The 24,551-nt window shown below is 42.7% G+C and overlaps 1 protein-coding gene across 1 annotated transcript in view; it reads right to left on the bottom strand.

Annotated features, from left to right (window-relative positions):
• LOC131291103 (uncharacterized) overlaps nt 1-24,267 on the bottom strand; it is a 229,508-nt gene extending 205,241 nt beyond the window's left edge. Inside the window, exon 1 of the mRNA XM_058320294.1 lies at nt 24,198-24,267. Coding sequence (XP_058176277.1) covers nt 24,198-24,267 — 70 coding nt within the window. The remainder of the gene's footprint in view (nt 1-24,197) is intronic.
• Nucleotides 24,268-24,551: the final 284 nt, after the last annotated feature.

Raw genomic sequence — 24,551 nt, 5'->3', positions numbered from 1 at the left:
AAGGAAGTCATTCACAGCCGGTTTTCCAGAAACTAAACTACGCCCGCTAGAGGAGCAGTAAAACACAACGCCCGTCAGAGGAGCATCATAAATTATAAAACCATCGCCCGATACAGGATGCGTATGGTACTGTAAGTAACAAAAAAAAAACAGTAAGTAAAAATTGTGAAACAAACACAACATTGTGAAACAAAAATCAAAAGTGATTAACAAAAACGCGATTAACAAATATTAAGTAAAATTACCTAGTGAAGTGAAAAACGTGTTAAAACAAACAAAAAATCCTGGAGGATCGTATAAATCCATTACAATCTTTTTCCTTCAAAATGTCGAGACCAGACCTTGACCAAATTATTAACCGCATTGCCGCACTCGAAGCGTGCAATGTCGCCCCCGCTCAGATCGATTATTCCGATCCACCGCTTTACTTTACAAAGCCAGATGGAACAAGTGTAAATCCCGAAAGTTTTGAAAAAATCCCTGATTTGGTAAAGGATCTACCAAATTTCACTGGGGATCCCAGCGAACTGAATAGCTGGTTGAGTGACGTAGACAGCTTGGTAAAACTGTACCAAACTAAAAGTACAGACACACTTGAACGCCAAAACAAATACCATATGATCTGCAAATTCATTCGCAGAAAAATCCGCGGTGAAGCGAACGATTCACTCGTTGCTTCAAACGTAGGCATAAATTGGAACCTGATCAAAAAAACATTGGTCACGTATTACGGTGAAAAGAGAGATTTGGAAACATTAGACTTCCAACTTATGAGCGTGCAGCAGAAGAACCGCTCATTGGAAGTATACTACGATGAAGTAAATAGATTGCTCTCGCTTATAGCAAATCAAATAAACACTGACGAAAGATTCACACACCCCGAAGCCTCAAGAGCTTTAATCGAAATGTACAACAAAAAAGCAATCGATGCTTTCATGAGAGGACTAGATGGAGACGTTTATAAATTCATTAGAAATTATGAACCGACATCCCTTGCAGGAGCGTACAGCTACTGCATTTCATTTCAAAATATTGAGTGTAGAAAAATGCTAACCAAACCAAGGCCATATATCCCACCAACGGCACCAAGGAATATGATTCCCTTACCGCCACCAACGCCCATAAGATATACAAATCCACCTCCGCCACCAAGGCCTTACCATCCCAAACCGTTCACGGGAAATAGAAATTTTAATAATTTCGCCCAAAGGAACAACCAACACTACCAACAAAAACCATTTAACAATTTTCAACGTCAACCGCCACCAGAGCCCATGGAAGTTGACCATTCCATCAGAACACAACAAGTGAACTATGGAAACCGCCCTAACTCAAACAACGTTCGACCCCCAAAACGTCCCAGGGTCAATAATATCCAAACACAGCCAGGACACTCAAATACGGTGAACCACATAACGGATGCCAATCCACCACAACAATTCGAAAACGGCAACCCCGCGAACAACACAATAGATAACAACACATCACAATCGTTCGAGAGATACCTCCGAACCATTGAAAAACAAGAAGGATGCAACTTCAGTGACACTGTCGAAGTCGCAGAACTTAATTTTTTAGACTAAACTCGGCGTTGCCTTACTTTCTTTTTTATGGTAACGCCTCGGAGCCATTAAAAATGCTCATTGATACCGGTTCTAATAAAAACTATATCCACCCGAAACATGCTAAAATTTCCCATAAAATCGATAAACCATTTTATGTATCTTCTGTAGCAGGAGACATAAAAATCGAAGCTTATTCACAAGCCCGTTTATTCCAACCATTTTCAGATAAAATGTTAAAATTTTACCATCTTGAAAACTTGAAATCATTCGATGCCATAATAGGGCACGATTCACTGAAAGAAATCAAAGCAGTTATTGATACAGCCAATGATGAATTAATCATTGACGGCACAAATGTAATACCCCTACAACAATATGAACTACAGGAAGTAAATAAAATAAACATCCGCGATAGTCATCTCAACCAAAACGAAAAAATACAGCTACATAACCTATTACAGGAATATCAGGATCTTTTCCAACCACCTGATTCTAAATTACCTTTTACCTCACAAGTAAAAGCTACGATAAGGACAAAAAATGAATCCCCAATCTACAGTAAAACTTATCCTTATCCCCAAGCACTTAAAGGTGAAGTTAACAGGCAAATTGAAAAACTAATAAATGATGGAATCATCAGACCTTCAAAATCCCCATACAATGCACCAGTGTGGATTGTTCCAAAAAAACTGGACGCTGCCAATGAAAAAAAATATAGACTTGTCATAGACTACAGAAAATTAAATACTCAAACAATAAGTGATAAATATCCTATTCCGGATCCATCTACTGTTTTAGCCAATTTAGGCTCAAATAAATTTTTCACTACCCTTGATTTAGCATCAGGATTTCATCAAGTACCCATGTCGGAGAACGACATCGAAAAAACTGCATTTTCGATAAACAATGGAAAATATGAATTCGTACGCATGCCCTTTGGATTAAAAAATGCACCTTCCATATTCCAACGCGTCATGGACGACACATTGAGAGAACATATAGGAAAAATATGTCACGTTTACATCGATGACATTATCATTTTTAGTGAAACAGTTGAAGAACATCTGCAAAACTTGAAAATTGTCTTAGACACATTGCGAGCCGCAAATTTCAAAATACAGCCAGACAAATCCGAATTCTTAAAAACTGAAGTCGAATTCCTCGGATTCATTGTCTCAAGTGAAGGACTTAAACCAAACATAAAAAAAGTTGAAGCCATAAAAAAATTCCCAGAACCACAGAACCTTAAAGAACTGAGAAGATTCTTAGGACTGTCAGGATATTACCGCAGGTTTATTAAAAACTATGCACACTTGGCAAAACCCATCACAAAACTCCTAAGAGGGGAGGATGGCCATCGCCAAATTTCAAAAAACGAATCAAAAAATGTTCCTATTAAATTTGATCAAAATGCAAAGAACGCATTCCAAACCTTGAAAGACATAATATCTTCTAATGATGTTTTAGTTTTTCCAGATTTCCAGAAGCCATTTGAACTGACAACAGATGCATCAGATAAAGCACTAGGAGCTGTGCTTTCACAAAAATGCCACGACGGAGATAGACCAATAACCTTCATTTCCCGAACTCTTTCCCAAACAGAAGAAAATTATGCAACAAACGAAAAGGAGATGCTTGCCATCGTGTGGGCACTACATACACTGAGAAATTTCATATACGGAGCGAAAATTAATATACATACTGATCATCAACCATTAACATTTGCTTTATCACCGCAGAACAACAACGCAAAGCTGAAACGATGGAAATCATTCATAGAGGAACATGATTACCAGTTATGCTACAAACCAGGAAGATCGAACGTCGTAGCCGACGCCCTTTCCAGAATACAAATTAACTCACTAACACCAACCCAGCACTCAGCTGATGAAGACGATAATTCATATATCCCTTCAACAGAAGCACCTATTAATGTTTTCCGCAACCAACTAATATTTAAAATCGGAACTAATTCCTCTTCCGAACTAATAAGCCCTTTCCCGAAATTTAAAAGGCATATTTTCATCGAACCAAATTTTACTACTGATTTTATCAAGGATAAATTCAAAAAAGTTATTAATCCAAATGTAATTAATGGAATTCATACAGATGAACAAACAATGGGAATTATCCAAGAAGTCTATAAAAATCTTTACAATCCAAAAACAGTTAAAGCTAGATTTTCTCAAATACAAGTCGAAGATCTTTGCGACGTAGAAAAACAATTCGAAGAGATTAAAAATATCCATAATTTTGCACACAGAAACGCTAAGGAAAATTCATTGCAATTTATAAAAAAATTCTACTTCCCCGGAATGAGAAAAAGTATTCAAAATATTGTTAAAAATTGTGAGTTATGCAAAACCGAAAAATACGATAGAAAACCACAAGTATTTATACCAGTAAAAACACCAATACCGACATATCCAGGAGAGATAATTCATATTGATATATTTGCATACAACGCAAACTTTTTATTTATCACGTCAATCGATAAATTTTCAAAGTATGTTAAAATACGACCGATAAAATCGAAATCAATCGCTGACATAAAAGAAGTATTACTACAACTTTTATATGACTGGGACTTGCCAGCCCAAATTGTTATAGATAACGAATGTACTTTTGTATCGAATGTAATCGAACAATCAATATTAAATCTAGGAGTCAAAATCTTCAAAACTCCAGTTAATCGTTCAGAAACGAATGGTCAAGTAGAGAGATGCCATTCGACTATCAGAGAAATAGCGAGATGTACGAAAAAACTCAATCCAGAAATGAGTATTATAACATTAGTGCAACAAGCCGTTTATAAATATAATCATACTATTCACTCATTTATAAAGGATACACCAAGAAATGTGTACGTAGGAGAACGATCAGATGATCCACAAGAAAGAGCAATAATAAGAGAAGCTACAAATGAAAGAATACTCGAAATATTCAAAAAGAATGATGAAAAAATCAAAGATGAAAAATATAAAGACTATGAAGAAAATGAATATGTATATGAAAGGAAGAAAACAAATAATAAACGCGAAAGTCGTTTCAACATAATAAAAGTAAAGGAGAATCATCCAACTTATATAATCGATTCAAATAATCGAAAAATTCACAAAATAAATCTAAGGAAATGAGGACAAAATATTAATACACTCTTTGAAATTCTTTTAACTATCGTTACAGTGTGATTACAACCCTGTTGATCAAGCTTATTGTAGCAGATATAAGCATATATGATCTAAGTAATAATCCCTTAGCTATAATACCAATAAGTAAAGCTAAAGTTCAAATCGGATATGTAAGGACGATACATCCAATCGATTTATCAAACATAGAAGAAGCAGTAGAAAAAACGTTAGAAGAAATTCCAAATGGAATCTATACGGCATCAATTGAAAGTTTGATTAATATAAAAGCTAGAACGCTACAGGAAACCTTTAGAAAGATTAGACCGTTTACAAACAGAGAAAAACGATGGGACACGATCGGAAAAGTTTGGAAATGGATCGCAGGAAATCCAGACGCCGACGACCTACACATTATTAACTCAACGATAAACTCCCTAATTGCTGAAAACAACAAACAAGTAGTTATCAACCAAGGTTTAAATGAACGACTCCAACAAATAACAGAAGTCGCCAACACGGTTATCAACATTGAAAATCAACGATACGAAACGCACCAGACAGAGATTCGTCAACTGATCCTGTTATCAAACATGAACATGCTACAAGAAAAATTAGAAGTAATTGAAGATGCCATCATACTCGCGAAACACGGGATTCCAAGCAGCAAGCTACTATCCCTAGATGATCTAAACTCCATAGCCCAATTCCTAGAGAGTAACAACATTACTTACCGTACTCCAGAGGAATTGCTAGGGCAATCAACTGCGCAAGTTGCTGTAAACCAAACGCATATTATCTACATACTAAAGTTCCCCAAAGTAACCACACAAATGTACGAATACGAATACATTGACTCCATAATCCAGCACGAGAGACGGATTATCGTAAAACAAAATTTCATAATACGAAATCGAACGCATGTATTCGAAATTACGGAAAGATGCCAAGAGCAGGAAGATTTCTACATATGCCAACAAGTAAATCTGCAACAACCCACCAAATGCATAGAAAAACTCGTGAAACGAGAAGACGCTGAATGTCAATACGAAAAAATTTACTCGAAAGGATTGGTGAAACGCATTAATGACGCCAATATTCTCATTAATGATGCAATCGCAGAAATATCGTCAAATTGCAGTAATGCAAACCAAGTATTGAACGGGTCATACTTGATACAATTTGAAAATTGCAACATAATCATCAACGGAGAAATTTATTCAAACAATGAAGCCATCATTCCCGGTAAACCATACTACTCAACAGCGGGAATAAAAGTCAACATAAGCGAAATTGAAGACAGACCACCGATAGAATATCTAAACAATCTTACGTTGCAACATCGAGAAACTCTACAAAGTATAAATCTACAAAACAATTCCATCAAATGGAAAATTCATGCATTCGGAGGAACGTTCATGTTACTATTCATATGCGCAACCGTAATCTGCTTATTTTTCAATAGAAAGAGAATGGTAAAAGTAAACATAAACCAAGAACCGCAACGCGGAGAAACATTCGTAAGCAGACCAACATCATTCCACGCAGCAACAAGACTTTGAGGACAAAGTCATTTAAGAAGGGAGGAGTCAAGACAACGCCAGCGTATACATTGTGGACAACGCCATCGCATACATTGTGGACATCGCCAGAGCATACATTGTGAGTCAACATTCGATCATCGCGACGCGGCCCCCGGACCACAACATTATGCTGAGTTGCAGCTTCCCATAGCAACGCGGACCGCCCGCATTATGCTGAGATTGCAGATTCCCGCAGCGACGCGGACCACTTAGAATCAGAAGACCGTGAACCAACGATCCAGATCGCGAACCGATCATCAGTTGGTATCCAGCATCCGAACACGATAGTTGGGTATTAACCCGCACATATGTTGTAGGAAATAAAGTTTAAGTTTTTTTAAAACTCAAACACCCGCAGCAGTGCGTTAACTATAGATTTGACGATGACGTTTACGATGATTTCGATTGATATCGGTTCATTCGTAGGCAGCAAGCAGTACAAGCGGGTTGATCAGAGACAATTCCACATTTCCCCTTACCACCCGCCTGCGTGACGTTTTAAATCTCGTTCCGGAAAATCGCCGCCTCCATTGTGGACGGTTTATAAGGCTATCGTCGAAGGGTCTAAACAGGGGAGATATCGTTTGCAAATTGATGTTTACGGTGTAAAGAAAGGAAAAAACAGCAGGCGTATGACAACCGACCCCAACACATTCAAGGTTGTACTTCCTTTTAGTAGGTCGCTTTCTCTACACCGGCGGACGGGGGTTGGTTTCCGTGCTGGTCCCGGATTAGTGCAGGTACCGTCTGCCTTCCGTTTGGCGCACGCATTGATTCACTCGTTAAATAACCTTTTTATTCACCCCTTGTCAGTGGTTCCATGTTTTTCCTCATCGACACCACTTGCGCTTTTTTGTATATGTCTTCTGTTTCTCTAACGCAAGGCTTTACACACACACACACACACACACACACACACACATAACGAAAAGGGTCCGACACGAGCGACATAAATATGTTCTGTTCGTGCTGGCTTTTTTTCTGCGGGGTGGTTTGCATTTTAACTCCACAAACGAAAGAAAGCGAAACTATCAAGTTCTACAACAGAAAGGACGAATCAGAAAGGAAGACACGAAAAAAAAAACCCGAAGACGTGTATACACACGCATTTTTTTCATCCCCGCTTGTTTTTTTTTGTTTGGTTTGACATAAGGTTCGAAAACAGTCCAATTGAATAAAACTCTCACGTTCTAGTAAAAGGAGCGCTGCGGCGATGGGGTTTGTAAGGACACACTGTTCAGAGCATTTTGTTCTAATCCCGGTGACACAACTCTCCCCCCCCGCCCTCCTCTTGTTTTTCATCAGCAGCTCCTCCGCGCAGTAGAAAAGTTCATCAGTGTGAGCTGGATTGAGCTTTTTCTTCTCCCTACCGGTACTTTTTATGTGCGTGTGTGTGTGTGACTGATACCAACATCATCGTTATCGACGATGGCTGTGTACCGGAACTGCACCGTGCACAGTGGACTCCTCCGTGGACACGTTGCTTTACAAATATTTTAATTTAATTTAACATTGAATGTTATTCTTTGTTGAGTTAAACTAAATTATATTAAAAAAATCTCTATGATAGCTTTTCTTTTTCAGTTTTTTGGTTTCATTCAATATTAAATACGTAACAAAAAATAAAAATTTATTTGCTCCAATAAGCGTTTGTTCTTAATAAATAGTTTTTATGTCTATCGATATGAAATCATAGCACATCGTTGAGAAACAATTTTTAATTTTTTTTTTGAAATATTCTCTTTTGGTTTACTGGTTTACTTTAAGAACTAGAATAAAATCTTTGTTTCTTCTTTGTGTTTTTCTCCTATTTTATTTTCAATTTAATGAATTTAAATTCGAGAGGTATTGAGTTTCAGATTCATGAATCTGAATGAATCTTTGCTTTGATTTCGAAATTTTTTGATCTTCGGTGAAGATTGATGAAACAACTACCTTATGGAAGGGAGCTCTGTTTTTATTTTTTTGGTCAATCAATTTACGTCCATCAAAGCAACATTAAGATTCATGAAAGATATAATATAAATATATATATATATATATTAGTGTAATACAGTACATAATATAATATTAGTGTAGTACAGTACATAACACATACATTTATGTAAAACAGTTATATTACAGTAATGTTATAAAAAAAAAATTATAAAAGTTTAGGGAAAAGAAGAAAAAAAGAAAAGAAAGATTTAGAAAAGTCGTACGAGTCACAAGAATATATCTCCCCAAAAAACACAACTTCAGTTTATTTACAAGTAATAGCAATAAATTCATGTAAAGGGTTTTTACATCAAAACTAGCTTTTCGTTTGATTCGTAATTTGAAAACATACCCACAGACTCTAGTTGGTCTAGTTCGTTTAAAGCACCGGGTTCTTTAAAGTTGAGAAATATTGTAAAATAATAGATGACTTTTAAATTTCCGTTCCCGTAGAATGCCCACTGTGCCATGGTACGAGTTTATTCTTTGACGGGGGAAAAAAACCCCCGAAGAGCGAAAGAAATAAACCGTCCAGGGCGATCACGTACGGTAGATTTATTAGAAACAATAACAATAAAGGATTCATCCTTAACGGGGTCGTAGTCGCACCGACCGCGTAATGCTGCCCGACGTGCGCGGTGTACAATTTTTGGAATATCATCTACTCCCACCCAAAAGTGTGGCACAGTGTGATCCCTTTTTCCGCTTCCAATGATGGTGATGATGATGATGATCATGGTGTTAGTATTTGCAGCAAATTGCGTTACACCGTTCGGACCTTTTCCGTTAACCTGAAGGGTGGTGAATGATTATTCTAAAGCGAAAAGGGAAAACCTCACGAACCCGGGGGCGTATACCGCTGGTCATAGTCCCGTCCGCAGCTGACCACAGCGTGGAACGTGCCAGCGAACGGGCGGGTTGATCAGCTAGTGTGAAGGGTCAGTTGCAGCTGGCTTGCAATTAAATTCTGACTGTCAATTCTCCCCGGGAGTTTTTCCCGGCATTCGTACTCGCACACTTTAATAAGTAACGGGGCGGGTGGCTGGGCAGATTAAGTGAGGGTAGAGGAGAGGTCCATTCGAAAGCAAGAAGCAGTAAAGTTTCCGTAATTAAACTGGGCGGGCCGGAAGATGACCGACTCGGTGCGGAACGCTCTACTTAGCCCCGTTATCGGAAGCGAGGTTGGTCGGAGTGGCCTTTCCCTGTGGCATCCCAGGATCCGATTGCAGACCCCCCCCCCTCCCCTCTACCTAACCATTAGATTCCATTCGACCCACAGCACCTGCTGGGGAGGGGGGGTAACTCCGAGGTGGGTGCTTTTGAAAGGAATGGATAAAGTTTTAATTATTATCGACTACGTTCCACATTTCTTTTTTCGCTCAAGCCCACCAGGACCGCCCCCATAGTTGGAGGCAGGGATTGCACCCAGTGAACCCGCGCCTGGGAGGAGGACCTTCCCCGGGACATCTACATCGTTGGCTGCAGTCGATTCTTTTCGGCAGCTCGACCATCTGCTGCATCAGATAAATATGATTCCTACTAAACAAAAGACCCACGGTGAGGTGGAGGGGATAGTCCTGAGGTCGGCACAGGGTGAAGAAGACGAAGGCATACCGAATGATATCTGCCGCGTCCGTGCACGTGATACGCTCAATTTTCATCGGTACAAAAGAAAGCTGGCCACTACCATCATCATCGTCATCGCCCTCATGCATATCATCACCCTTCAGAGTATTCCACACAAGCGGATTAAGGTCTAGTAGGGGTTGAGTCGTATGATGCTGGAGCTTTTGTTGCCGACACACACACACATACACCACGGGTAAGATAGATCATGAATACCGGGAAAGGCTAGAGATTTGTAATTCTCGATCCATCCGTCTGCCGTTCGCGGTGGTCATTGTGTTCAACATCACGTCCCGCGCCCTGGCCGGAGCTTTATAAGCCGGAGTTGGATGGACCGACAGTCGTCGTCATCGTCATCATCCCCATCAGCTGGATCGCTGAAGTCCTAGCGGTGGTCGATTGGACTAATCTAACGTTGAGGCGATGGACACAGCTGGAACAGAATGGTCGGTCTGTGCAAGTTGGCGGCTCTCAAGAAAGTGAATCAACCGAACTGACCCCGTCCAAGGAGAAGGGCTTCGGTGAACGACTCTCGGTTTTATTACTCAACAGCGTGTACCTCCGGGTAGCCCGCAGATGTGAGACGTGAGGAGTTCGGGCCGGTGCAGCTGCTGCAAGTGGTGGTGCAGCACATTCACGTGACCCAATGCCGGGCCGAGGGGAGACTTCCCATATCTGATTCCCGTCTTCCAAGCGAAACAAAGAACTTGCTTCGGCCTGGCTGGAAAGACCGTCGTCCAGCGAACGATGCCATCTGGTTTTCTCGGTTTCATCCCCCACTTGAAGGAGTTCATGCTCCTACATTCCAGATATATACATTGTATCGATTGGTATGACGATGAACCAAGCTTAGAGCTACGTGACGCGTGACAGCACCCCCACATTGAGTATCTCTATCTCTCCCCGTCTCCTGACGCCTCTCCAGGAACATCCGATATTGGGAAAGATTTGTGAAACCGATGTTGGCGATTCATTGCTCTGCCCGCACCAAATCCGACTTCTTAGAATTTTGTTAGTCCCCCCTCCCCCACCACGTGACACATCGCTCACCACCAAGTCTTAATTGGGCCTCGGCGACGAAACGGATGCAACGCACATCAAACGCATTATCTGCGAGCTCACGCACGCCTCAGCCTCATCCCTCAATGAGGTGGTAAATTCCTCCGGTGCGCAAGTAAGCCGCACGTTGTCCCTAGTCCCGGTAAGCTTTAATTAAAATTTAATTAAATTTCTTCAAGCTCCAGCCGAAGCTGCCGCTCCCCGATTATCATCAGAGTAGGGTGGTTGGTACCGAGTACTCCACCCTCCTGTAAGGTGGGCCTTTTCTAGCTTGATACCTCTAGAATAATGCCTGAAAGCCGAGGTTTTGGGGGCTAAGCCGCGCGATGGTTCATCATCGTCATGACTCCCACCTTCTTGTTGAGGGTTTCATTTCGTTCCCTGTCTGTGTGAGACTGAGAACTAGCGCGAAAGTTCTTTATCGCTGGACTTTAGAGAGGATAGAGCCTACGCTGTGTACTCGTATTATAGTTGCTCGCCTAAGCGCTACCAATGCCAACGCGCCTACAAACTACGACCCGGCAGAGACAGCGACGTCTATTATATTCTTTCCATATGAGGCTCGGTAGGGAATTCTTCCTCGCTTCACATATGATGCCTTTTTGCGTGCCCATGAATAATCCATCGGTGGAATTCTTGGGACTACCGGGGGATCTCACTCACTCTCTCTCACTCAATCAGGTTACGTGTCACGCGTTGTGAAAGACCCAGCTGAAACCATGGTAAACCCCTACTAGAGGACGCTACCGGGTCTACCGTCAACCCGAGGTTCTTGGCAGGTGCTTAGGAGCGATTCGTTTCGCCCATTCAAGCGACGCAAAATCTGTAAACTCATTAAAATAAATTAACTTACCGATAGGTACGTATTTACATCGCAACGAGGCGGTATAAATTAACGTACCATCGCTCACAGCAAAACACACACACACACACACTCCCACATACCGATTCAGCTCTTTTTACTGGAGACGGTGATGGCCCCCGATTTGCTGACGGGTGAAAGCCATCGGATCAGGTAAAGGAAAGTAGATTACTTCCCCAACCCTCGTTTCGCCAAACCCTCCCACGGTTACATCGAAGCGAACATCGACGACTCTGACGAATGAATGATTACTGCCATTGTTCTGCGGATTTCCGGTTCTGGCCCTTTTGCGAGCACCTTCCTTCGGGTGCTTATCGGCGGCGATTGTATCCTGCTATCGTACCGTTCTCGAACCGTTTCCTGCCCATTTCGGGATGAAATTCCATAGTTCCAACGTCGGGTGAGTATTGTACCTTCGCTCCTCAGAGCTGCTGGTTCTACTCGCCCGGGCTTGTGTGCCCGGAAGGGTGAGCTTGAGAAATTATTGAGCGTAATTTTCATCATTCCGTTATGAATTGACTCACAACTCCAGGCGCTTTTGTATGAAAAGAAATGGACAAAATGTTGTCGGCTATAGCAAGAGAACTTAAGTACTTTCAAAAATCTTCCATAGATCAGCTAGGATTTACTCAACCACATGCTACACCATTTGGACTTTAAACTGTTGGAATAGATCCTACCTTTAAGAGTACTCAATGTTTTTTTTTCTAATTGGTTGTAGTTGAAAGACATTCGGAGGGTTTGTAATGCTGGGTATATTAACGATACATGACCAGTTCAACTCCTCAGATCATCTTCGGGTACGATTTATTGTGGGCAGGCATGTATGTGATGTATTCTGATAAATTTGATTACGTTCGGAAGGCATTGCATACTCTACTGGACAAAAAGAACAGGAACTTTGTGCATAGCCTACAACATATTTTCACCCACGAAGGCCATAAGTTCAATGGGAGTTTAGGGACCTCATAGGGAACCCCAACATTTGAAATATACCGCAACGTGTTTCAGAAGGAACATAAAGTACCAGGTTTTTCTACCAATCATCGCCGTATGGCTTGAAAAAAGCTGCAACATTTAAGAACTCCATGCTGTTACGACCTCTGTTGGAATTTGAGCTAGATCCATTGCTTCCAAATAAGTTTGTAGGTGCTTTTCATAAGTGACGAAATAGTCCAAAATCCAAATCGGATGAGTTCGGTGGACAGGAAATGTCTCACACCATCAAACAAGTTCACTCCGTGATAAAGCTGGAAGTTCCATCATATAATCGTAGTTAGTTTAATGTTTTAACCACGACGGATCTAATTTAAATGTTAAAGCTGTCAAACTTCTCCTGAACCCAAAAGAAATGCCACTCTTTATTTTGCCTTCAACAGAAAGTTTGTTATTGCTTTCCGTTTTTGCATGAAGAATTCGTTCAAATATGTCAAATTTGTTTTAATTCAAACGTTTATTGTCAGAAGTGCCTGCGTTTTACGGTAATTGCAGTCAATCAAAAAGATGGTCACGTATGGCAATCGCGACGACCACCAGTTCCCCCCTTCCGTTCGGAAGACTTAATTAAGATTGACTGCAGCTCCTTTTCCCACACCGCAAGTTGCTGTCAGAATGAAAGGAATGTCTCTACCGAGCTGGGAACAATAAAGGATAGGTTTTGGCTGTTGACAACTGGTTGCGGTGTGTTGCTTGTTATCACGCTCGTATTACATTTCGGGCAACCGGGCAGGTACGCTGGAACGTTGGTAGCATTACAGCGGATGGGGAAAAGTTCCTCCGCAAAAGGTCCGTGAGGTTCGCCTGACAGGTATGATGATGTAACGTCGGCTGCGTGACAGTCACTTTCGGCGCGCGAGTGATGGAAACCCTCGCGTGCAGCGTCCAAAAAGGTTTTGTCTCCTCGAAGGAACGAGCCAACCGGCCAAGACCGACAGACTTTGTGGCCTTCTTTTCGCTTCAGAGAGTGTGTGCCACCCACCGTTTCTCGGTAGCCAGCATGTTAATTAAGGATGAGAAAACTGTTGTCAACTGCTGCCGGAGTTGACAGTTGTGGGAAAGTTGTCTGGGCAGTTGTTTTGATTCTCGTTTTGTACGATTCCAAGACTTTTTGAAGGCTTTTGAAAACACATGAAAAAGTGTCACTGGAGTGACATAGCAACTGTATTTAACTCAGCTGAACAGCATGTATGTAAGAGAAAGTGTTTCATGATGACCTTGTGGGGTAAGATGCACCTGTAGGTTTTTAGTACCACCGTTGGAACCGTTTAACATATTTACTACTACGTCATCCATTCTGCAATCTACATGGGCCCTTAACACTAATATAGTAGTGCACTAATACAGTATCAGGCTACAGTAATGACAAAAATTTGTTCTCTGGAACGAAAACTATTAGTTTAATAAATTGTATAACCAACGTTTGTCGAATATTATTGTACTAAATATATTACCTAAAACAGCCCGGCCTATTTCATGGTTTCTGAATATGAAAACAGAAATCAAACTATTTTAACAATCTCCAAATGTTAAAGGCCAGCGGAAAAACCAAACGTCCTGGCATTGAAAATACATATAATAGGTCTTAATGCACCACCAAAAAAGAACAACTTGAGGATACCCATCATTGAAACGGACATCTGACAGGTTTTGATACGAAATTTTAGTAAATTTCTTGTCTTTTTGTGGTGCTCAACTGTGTTTTAATATAACAGATCGACAAAATGGCAAAATTTCTAATATTTACTTCGTCAGAAGTACTACCTGCAAGGCTGATGTAAATATAAAGACAGCATGTATAAGAGGCAATAAACAGATCGGGCCGGATATTTAATAGCTGTTGGGCAATCAGAAATGAACTAATTCACAAGCTGTATTTCCAATACTGCACCAAACTATCCAAACCAATGTTTGTAATGCGCGTTCAATACTAGACTGTTTACTTTTGGCTCTGCGTAGAATGACCTTTCGACAAGCAACCTCGGTCCTTCTTCTGTTTGTTTGAGTCGTTTTGCTGCACGAGTAAATGTTGTAAAACCCTTGGAAAAACTTATTAAAACTGTTCAACACCAATCGTTTTTAGGACATTTTTAGTACAATCATTTTTGATTAAATTTACATACAAAACAAATAATGAGACTTAATTTCCAACCAATGACAAATAGTCCAAGCTTTCCAAAGGATAAATTTGTACATTTACCATAGTCTACCACTGTATTAGGGTAATAATATAAGTGTTTAATGACAAGTTCCGGGTTCCCTGTCACTCACTATCAATGTCGGTCATTTGTAGCGAACGTGTTAACAAACTGTTTTTGTGTTTTTGGTTTATTAATAAATTGTTTAGAAATTTAACATATGAAAACTTTTATCGTTTTTTAACGATTGAAGTAACGGAAAAAAAGTGTGTTTTACTTAATGGGAGTATACTGCTCCACATTACCTTACAAACATCAAGTAGCTTGTTCGCGAGCCCTTCAAAATCTAATAACGCTCGCGAGCATCCGCTTCAGCGGTAATTTGTTCCCTAATAATCCCAATGTTTGACGCCTATCTACTTGTGTTCGGTTTTTTGCTTTCCCCTTCCCATTTACTCAAGCCGAAAGCTAGAGGCATCCCGAAAACCATTCCAGTGGGGCAGGAAAAGCTGACATTTGATGTTCGACATCATTTCACCTAGCGCTATATAGGGGTGGTGGAAAACAAATTGCTTACGGATTACAAACGCTGGAGTGCGCGATTTGATAACGAAACTGGACGGAACAATCATGGGGAACATAATTTACAGCGTTTCGTTTGCCATGAATCAAATGCTTCCCCCCACCCCTCTCCCAATCAAGTGGTGAGCAGGTGCATCGGTAAGGTAAGGGCGATAGTGGATTGTTTATTTGTTATTTATATTCCAAACCACACCCGAACACAAGCCATTCGAGCGAAACATTTGTACCACTCGTGTAGCCGAACAACGAGGCCTATCACATCATTCACTTGCACTCGAAACGGTTGTGGAGGGCTTCCCTTTTTGCAAACAGCCAGCGTACATCAACCAGCTACTTCGTTCGGGTGGAAAAACAAAAATTCCAATAACGCAAACCGCAGCCATCACGATCATCGTTATCGTGCCCTTCGTACACAGTTATCAGCTCGAAAGTGCACTATATGGTGCTGTTTCCATGGATGTTGGGGCGATGCCTCAAATCAACCCGCAAACATAGACTCACATACACATCCGAAAGATGCCGGATTCGAGGGGTAACAAGAGTAAATATAAACCAAAAACCGGAGAAGAAAAACAAGTACATGCACAGATAGCTGGCTTATTATCCATGCATAATCTTTCGCAAGAGGTTAACGGGCATATCAGAGGCCAGAGGCTCTGGGGCCTCGGTTTTCGACCCGGGACGCTTCTTTTTCGGGCCCGAACCGAGCGAGAACTTTTTCGGCTGGCAAACGGATGATCCATCCATCGAAGCCCACCGAACCGAGCGTTGAATATTTGATGCCGCAGTGAGTGGGGCGCATATTTTAGGATCCCTCCGCCCTTCTCCCCCCCCCCCCCCCCCTGCTCGGTTCCATTGCACTTCGCCACGAAATTGAACAGGCGTGCGGTGCGTGGAATGTGCATGTTTGCGTGTGGCTGAGCGACGGAGGGTTTTGCAATCTTGAGGTAATATTGCTTTTGCAATTGTAGCAACATGAAAAAACATTTTCCACAACATTTTCTCAGCTTAAAATAATGGTTAACCTTTGGTGTAACACAATTCAGTAACAAAGTTTAAATTATTTTTTAACATTATGCAGGAGTGATTTTTGGTTTTGATTAAGAACCTACTAGATAGCAGTTAAATAACGATTCATGAAATTTTTTAACAATCGTATTTCTATGTTTTGCAAAATAGAGATGAGAGAAATTTCCATCCACTGATTATAAGTGGGCGTTATCAATATAAACTTCGTTTGAGGTTTAAGTATAAATGGCTAAATATACCCTCAACTATGCCCCGCAAAATTATCGGGTTTCATGAATTAATGTTTTGTTTCAAATCTCATCTGTGATGAGTCCTCGACATAGTAGTTACTCTTGCACATTATCTTTAAACCTTTTTTCAATGCAGAAATATCTATTTTTTAATACAAATTACGCTTTTATTTACTGATTCAATTTATTTTTGAACTACATAAACAACGTGCAGTTTTTTAATTATAATACTTTAATTTAAGGCCTGTTCTGCAAAAGATTCAAATTTACAATATTTTGCCTGTTTTTGCGAACGATTTACAATCAAATAGTGACAATGATGATTTGTGCAATGTTTTTACTTTATTCCTCTGCTTGAGAGCCATTTTCCTTCCTGTTTTTCTTGTGTAAAACCTATTTAAAATATTTTTAATAACATAAAGCAAGTTTTATGCAGGTTCCTCCAATTCTAGATCACTTTATTGAATTTTCTAATGTCGTTATTTAATCGTAAGAGAATGTGTTTTTTTATAAAATCGATTATGTAACATGTGTTTACAGTTAAAAATATGGCTTTACAAATTAAATGATAAAAGTCTTGAAAGATCTTCCTTGATTTAGCCAATTGTATCGGCCACTTTTTAATTGTTATGAAGCCTTTAAAAGATGCCACTCTGTTTTACCCACAAAGTTTTGACATGTTAGATATTTTCTTTATTTTATCGTTTCAATTTTAATGCGGTATGATGTTACATTACGGATAACCGTTGGCTTAGTTTCTTCCTTGCCAACGCTTCGGTGGAAAAAAGCTAATCACTAACGACCCCAGGCGCGAGGGCTTAAGCAATTATCTCGAGCATCGAGCATTGCTGAGCACATTCTCGGCCCCATTGTGCTTCAAATTAATGGTTCAAAAATCCAAACACGAAGTTGTTCGCTGGGTTTTCGGAAACCGAATCGGGAAACGGGAGAGCTGGTGAGCACCTCGAAGTGGTATGAAAAAAGATATATCCTCCACCCCCTGTCGCGACGAGGTGCGCCATTTTGATCATGATTTAAAATAACAAAGAAATAACGCCTCCACACTCACCCGGTGCGCGTTTGCATATGTGCTTTCCTTGATTTGGTTGGGTGGGGGGCGCAACAAGATTTATTTTTATTATCACTTGCGTTCGCCTCTCACACACCCATAGACACGCCCGTGCACATTGGTATTGTTCATGTAGTTGAGAATAATGGCCCCGTCAGGAATGGGGTTTTCCGTTCGGGAAAGGGTGTTCTGCTAAGGTTTCGGGAACATGTCGCGCGAAGGTGGCACCAGATTGGTTGTGCGTGGCCGTGTCAGCCCAACTTGGTACACATACACACACACGCATGTAAATACGAGGGCACGTTTTCGCGACGCGTGTTTCGCTATTCAATTAAGATTTTCGTTTCTTCGAATAAATTACGATTGGTGCCGTTGTGCCAACGGGGCAAAGAAGAAGGAGAGGAGGGAGGGGGGGGGGGGGGGGGACTGGTGGGGTTAATCGAAAAAATTGCTTCGCCTGATCCCTTTTCCCTACCCACCCTAAAATCGGGAGAAGCAGCATGTCATCAAGCCCGGTGAATGGTGGAAAATATCCTCCGGCACTCAAACCTGGTGATTATTTTCGTGGCCCTCAGGGGTGGAGTGAGGGGGATGCGGGTGGGGATGGTTGTTCGATGGTTCGAGGCGTCGCACGGCGTCTGCGGGTGATGGATGACAAATTCATCAGCACCGGTTTTCCTCTCCGGTTCGGGAAAAGTGAAGCTTGATAGGTTTGTGGAGTTCCGTGGTGGAAAAGCTATTGCGCAGGCAACCGCTACAGCCGCCCGGGGCTGAATGGAGACGCCCGGTTGTTCACGGGAACCGGGTTTGCTCTCTGCTCCATCGGCGCGCCTCACCAGTGCCTTAAGTTATTAGGCTCAAACACTTCGAAAGTGGAGAACCACAAGCAACTTTGTTTGACGCTTTCTATTATTCGCGCGTGTTCGCATCGGGAAAACACAATCGGGGGTTTTTCCACCAAAAAACCAGGCACCGTTGCTGACGCTAATGAGCGCGGTATTAGCGCCAGCCGTCGAACGGGAACCCAACCTCGATTCTAAACCACACGCCGCTCGGCTTTAATGTTCAACGATGAGCGAATGGTTTTTCCGGTCGCGCGTGGAAAAGTGGAAAAGCCGAGGTAGGCCGTCGTGTTGTTTTTTCCCCCCATTTTTCTCCACACGCTCAGGTGCACTAAACGGGTAACCTTCGCTTACGCTTCGCTTGAACCGGAATCGTTTGTTCATTTTTCATCCCTCACCACCCTCCGAGGAAAGTCTCCTGGGGCGCGGGTAGGAGAAGGAGAGGCGTATGGCTATGTAATCCAGGACAAAACTATATTTTTCACGAAACGCATTCGTCATTTCGGGAGGGGGAAAACTAGCTCTAGCAGAACAAAACAAAAAAAAACACTCACATTAATGGTAGCGAACCCAAGGAAGGCTTTCAAACGTCAGAGTACCAGCTTGCCAACGTCTGAGGACAGCGGAGAACGTGGGACGCGCCTCGCGGAGTGGAAATATTGCGGAAATTATGGCAGCAAGCCTCCGAGACATTCGTTCCCGAGTTCAGCCAGCCGGGTTTTGTTGTGTTCGTGTCGTAATCGGACCGGACATCGGTGCGTGGGCATCGTACCAGCATTTCACCGCGGCCAAGGGAGGGCACGTGAAGGCTGGAGGGGATGATGCAATCGTGTCCATCGGTTCGCCGGATGCTGAACCTCCCGATGAAAGGCCTTCGGGGCGGCACTCAGGGTGTCACGTGGAAGTCCCTCTCGCTACCGGCCGCAACGATGTTGTTGCGTAACCAAACGGACCACCACCATCACCACCACCATCACTACCAACCGGGGACCGGGCACGGTTCTCTAACGAAATTATCCAAACAGAACATTGCAGGCTTTTCGCTGCTGCCATTCGCGAAATCATTTATTTATAATGATTTATGGTTCAGGCCACACCCTGAGGGGGTTAGCTACCTGGAGGGAGACGGGACTGGGGCCCGCGGCAACCAATCGAGCTTGTAATAAAGTGATAATCTGACTTCGGCAGGTCACGCAAAAACGCTTGGGCGACTCCGATTTGGACCAGGCACGATTGACGGTTGCGTGCCCTGGCGTGAAAACGGGGCCAGGTCGAACGTCCAGGCGAACCATCAATAGACCTGCGAGGTCCGAGGCTAGAACTCTGAGACCTGATGGATAGACGGGAGCGTGAATGAATTGCGTATTCGGTTTTCGGAGGCATTAGCTTCAGCCGCAAATAGCCCTCAACTGGGAGCGTGCATTCAGACCGACCGGTGTTTCGGTTAACTCGATCATCGCGGAGAGACTGCCCTTGTCAGACACCCTTAGCAGTTTTTCCCTGGCTCCCGTCAATGTCATAACCGTAATGGCCGGCGACGGTGGAGCGGTGTCGACGGCGCTCTGTAATTTATTTTCCCCAAACCGAGAATCACCGGATGAGAAGGGGATTGGGGCATCGCCAGCTGACAATGGGAACTCATACAGGGCCAGTCTCCTGCATTCTGCAGTGTTACCTTGGACATCGCTAACACAAAATAGAAGTCGAACCTATCGATACAATTTTACACCCGCGTGGAGTTTATGATAACTGACTAAAAGGAACTTCAACTATTTTGCGTAAAACGCGAAATAGACGATGTCCTAGGTAATTCTGGATATATCCCTACTTCTGAGTAACTAGTGATAGAACTCCTCTTATTGCAACCGAATTCAACAATTTATACGCAATGCTGCCTAACTTGAACGATGTAGCAACCTTTTATGTTTCAGAACCTCCACAAAACCGACTCCCAGTGGAGCTAATCAAGCGGCTAGGCATAGGCTGGGGACCAATGAGAGCGCGGAGGTTCCTGCAGTAGATTTCGGTAAAGCTTAGTATCTCGAGCGGAGCCTCGAGCCCGGGAGCACGAATCAATCAAACGATTCCCACGGGGCCGCAACTCCGAATGCACATGACGACACCTAGGACCGGCGTTGCCCGGGAGCTTCAGTGTACGCGGTGTCGAATTAATCCCGGGAAGCCTACGCGTTCCACAACACTTTCGCGTTGCTACATCCCAAAAATGTTTGCAGCTCCTAACCACGGAGATCCGCAAGACAAACGAGCGTCACAAGCCCGTTGGGGAACCAAAATACCAGTCTTGTCTCGCACAGGGAATCCTTATAGAAGGGCAGAGATGCGTAGCTTTCCGACCGGTTCCCTTGTATCCGGAAGGCCTTCCTCATCATCCCCACTTAAACGAAGCGACAAAGTTCCTTCCCGTGCAAAGTATTTTGTGCGTCTAGGCAAAAATCGATACAAAAGAACTTATGCACAACCTTTGCGAACGGATGTTCCCTTTTCGCCAAGTTAGTGTTGGTGCGTACTGGGTTTTGGACGCACATTTCGTAGAAGAGAACAAATCAGCGTCTAACCTTTTGCTATTTCCCAAACGACGATCTGAAATATTGCTAGCATCTTATTATCCCATCCCTGCTGCGTCGAGTAATCGCAACAGGAGAGAGGGAAAGAGAAAAGGAGGAAAAGGGGTTGAATCAAAACCGAACAGGTTCAGCATATGGCAAGTACGGCCGGAAGAGTTTCCCGGATCTCGGAGGCCCTTTTTCTTACCCTATCATGCGTCGGATGCTTTCTAATCAAATCAGGTACTCCACGCAGTTTCGCTGATGATGAAACGCCCGATTGATTGACTGCCCGGACGCGGACAGTGTGTGGGTGTCCGCAGAAAGAAACAGCATGGGACGTGAATTTGTGCGATAAAAGCGGCACACAAACTTCATTACGCGTGGTGCTTGAAAACGGTGTCCTATATCTGGGATGCCCTCGCTGGCTGAAGAAATGGCCAATCAGGGCTGCTGCGGATGGAGATCCGCTACTGCTGCAGGAAATGAACCTCCGGGCCGGCGAGCGAAACTTTGCCGCTGGGAAAACTTTCACACGAGCGCCCGAAAACCCAGCTCAACTTTGTAGAGAATGATATGTTTTATGCCATGCCAAAAAGGGTGCAAGAGAAGAATAAAAGAAAAATAGTAAAGCAATATAAACTTTGGCTTCTCATAGACGTACAGTGTTGCCGAACATTAGTGAAAACCATTGGAACAGCTCACACAAAGAGCAGAATCAAAACATACCTAGCCGTATTTGAGGTAATACTGAAAGAATCTCTACCAAATAGTGATGTGCATACTTGGCAAGAATCAGTGAGTGAATAGAATCTTTATTGATTTGATTGAAGTGAATTCAGTTAACTTACGGACAATTTTGGTAACTCCTAATCCCAAGAAAACATTCTAATTTCAAGAGTGAGTAAAACAAAAATGGTTTGAACAGAGATTTGAATCCGATCAAGAAATCGAATCTTAGTTCGGGATTCGAATCTCAATCAAGTATTCGAATCTGAAACATGAATTTGAATCCCACAAGAGTAAAGTTAAAAAGAAACATCTTTTGTTTATTCACTTCATCCACGCCAAAGAAAGAACCATAAAGATTCATTAAGGATTCAAAACATACATCAAGGTTTTAAGAATCGAAGCGCAAAAGATTTATCAATCAATCTGAATGAATCTTAGGTGGAAGATTCCTCTTAATGAATCTCACCTGCAGCTTCGTAATGCACAACACTACATTAGAGTAAGCAATATACAGGTTTAGAGGTATTATTTGTTCAAAAAAAAGAAAAGTAGTTTTAGCCTACTTCTATTAAATGAAGTAGTGCATATCCGCATTATTTGACAGTCACTTTACTTTTATAATCGTTTTTCTAGACAACCTGGTTGAAATTCAAACCCGTTTGGTATTTGATTCCTTGAACCGGATTAAAATCTCTTTGGTGATTATTAATACTTTCGCAATATCTTAGGATTTGAATCCCTACCTGGAGGTCACTCTTTTTCGATACCGGCTATGAATTTAAATCTCTGTGGTTACTGATACCTTATTTTATAGTATAGTTTATACTGATACGTAATAAGCTTCTTGATGATTGTTCAGTCGGATTAAAATCTCTAAAAGGAATAGCAGCTCATACCTACCATCATAGTCCATGAGTATTCCATGCCACCCAAAGTGTTTACTTTCAATAGACTACTGATTCTTGAGTGCGGCTGTAATCAGAATATGAACAGATGATTTTGAAAGGCTTCTCCATACACTCACAAACATTGGAAGGATGGCGAGCAAATGTGCAGTGTATCCATCCCGTCGCCCAGTCTGCCGTCGACTTGCCGACTTGGATCGATAACTGATAGATTATGGTGCAGCAATTTCCACCTCCTCGATGTTGAAGTAAAAACTCGCCTGCGGATAAAGCTGCTGCTAGTCAAAAAAAGAAACAAACAAGACCGCCATTCTCGACGTAATCAACTGGATCGACCGAACGCTTTATCTCGCCACTGCGATATCTCGAACCCTCACTCGAAGATGAGGTCAACGCATTGAGCCAGCTGCAAAGAAAATACCGGCACGACGCGGACAACCTTTCGCCTGCCATTTTCTTTTTTGGAACGCTTGGTTCGACTCACTGCAGCAGAGTTCGTGCAGCAATCTATTAGGGAGCGCTTTGGAAGGCTGGCAGTTTGGCATCACCGCGGATGAAATATGGTGTTGCAGCTGGGCACACCGAACAGGGGGTGCAGCAAGTGCTACAATAATAATAACAATAACAATAACCGGTGCAATAATACTAGACCCAGGCGGGTGGAGAAGAACCCCGCTTTGCCGCTTTTCACCACGCAGCACTAAAATCTAATTTATTTTCCCTCCCCCTCTTCAGCACTGCCATCCATCTTTTCCGCTCCCGTCGAACGGCTTCGTTCGCTAATCGAACGATTCCGCTGCACCGATGGGATTAAAGAGGTGAAAATCCAGGCCGGCGCACGAGAGAACGTGCGAGTACGTGTGTGGCAAACTGCTGCTTCTACGGCAAAGGAAAAGCGGTCGTTCTTTGCTCGTTTTCTTTCAGAAAATCTGCTTTCTGGAATTGAAAAGAACGAAGGGTTGAGGACGGATGCAGGAGCCGGGGCCACGGATAGTGCTTCTTGCACCAGTTTTACAATAAAGTTTATAAGTGTTCTTGCAGCTCCAGCTCGAGAACTCATTAGGATCTAGGGAAATAATTAAGATCAATGGCGTAGAGTTGTGTAATGCGAACACGCATTCGTTTAGTCGATCTTGATTTGTCCGAGGAACGAATGTATGTTCCCACGCTCGTCCCACCAACGTATGGTGACTGATGTATAGGATGTTAGAGACTTCGGGTTTTTGTTTAAGGATGATGGTGAATTATGTGGAAGTAAAAGTAGGGAGCGAAATGAGAGCTCCCTCGCCAAGCGCGTCGACGTCACCTACCTCCAGCTGATTCGGCAAGTGCCATGATGAGGGCGAGTACCAAAGCCCTCAGCGGGCTCAGTAGTTTCATGACTGCTAAAGCTGTTTCGTACGACCGTGCTGTGAGCTTGCGAGACCGCGCGATGCCATTCGAGCCGTCCGAGCCCGGGTCTTTGCTGGAGCGGGGCGGGGCGGGGGAGGGGTATGCTAGAAGCCCGCGGAGTGTGTCCCCCTAGCAATGGCGTCCCCCCTGCCTGCCTGGCGGTCCGTGGCAAACCTCGGGTCGCACGAGTCCTATGCACTACCCAGTCGAAACCCGACCAGGGATGAATCAAGTTCACGTCACGGCGATCAAATTACGCGCAACTGGCTTGA

Source organism: Anopheles ziemanni, chromosome X (genome assembly GCF_943734765.1).
Source record: "Anopheles ziemanni chromosome X, idAnoZiCoDA_A2_x.2, whole genome shotgun sequence".
NCBI lineage: Eukaryota > Metazoa > Arthropoda > Insecta > Diptera > Culicidae > Anopheles > Anopheles ziemanni.
The sequence above is the reverse complement of the archived record's forward strand: the minus strand, read 5'-3'. Positions and strand labels throughout refer to the sequence as shown.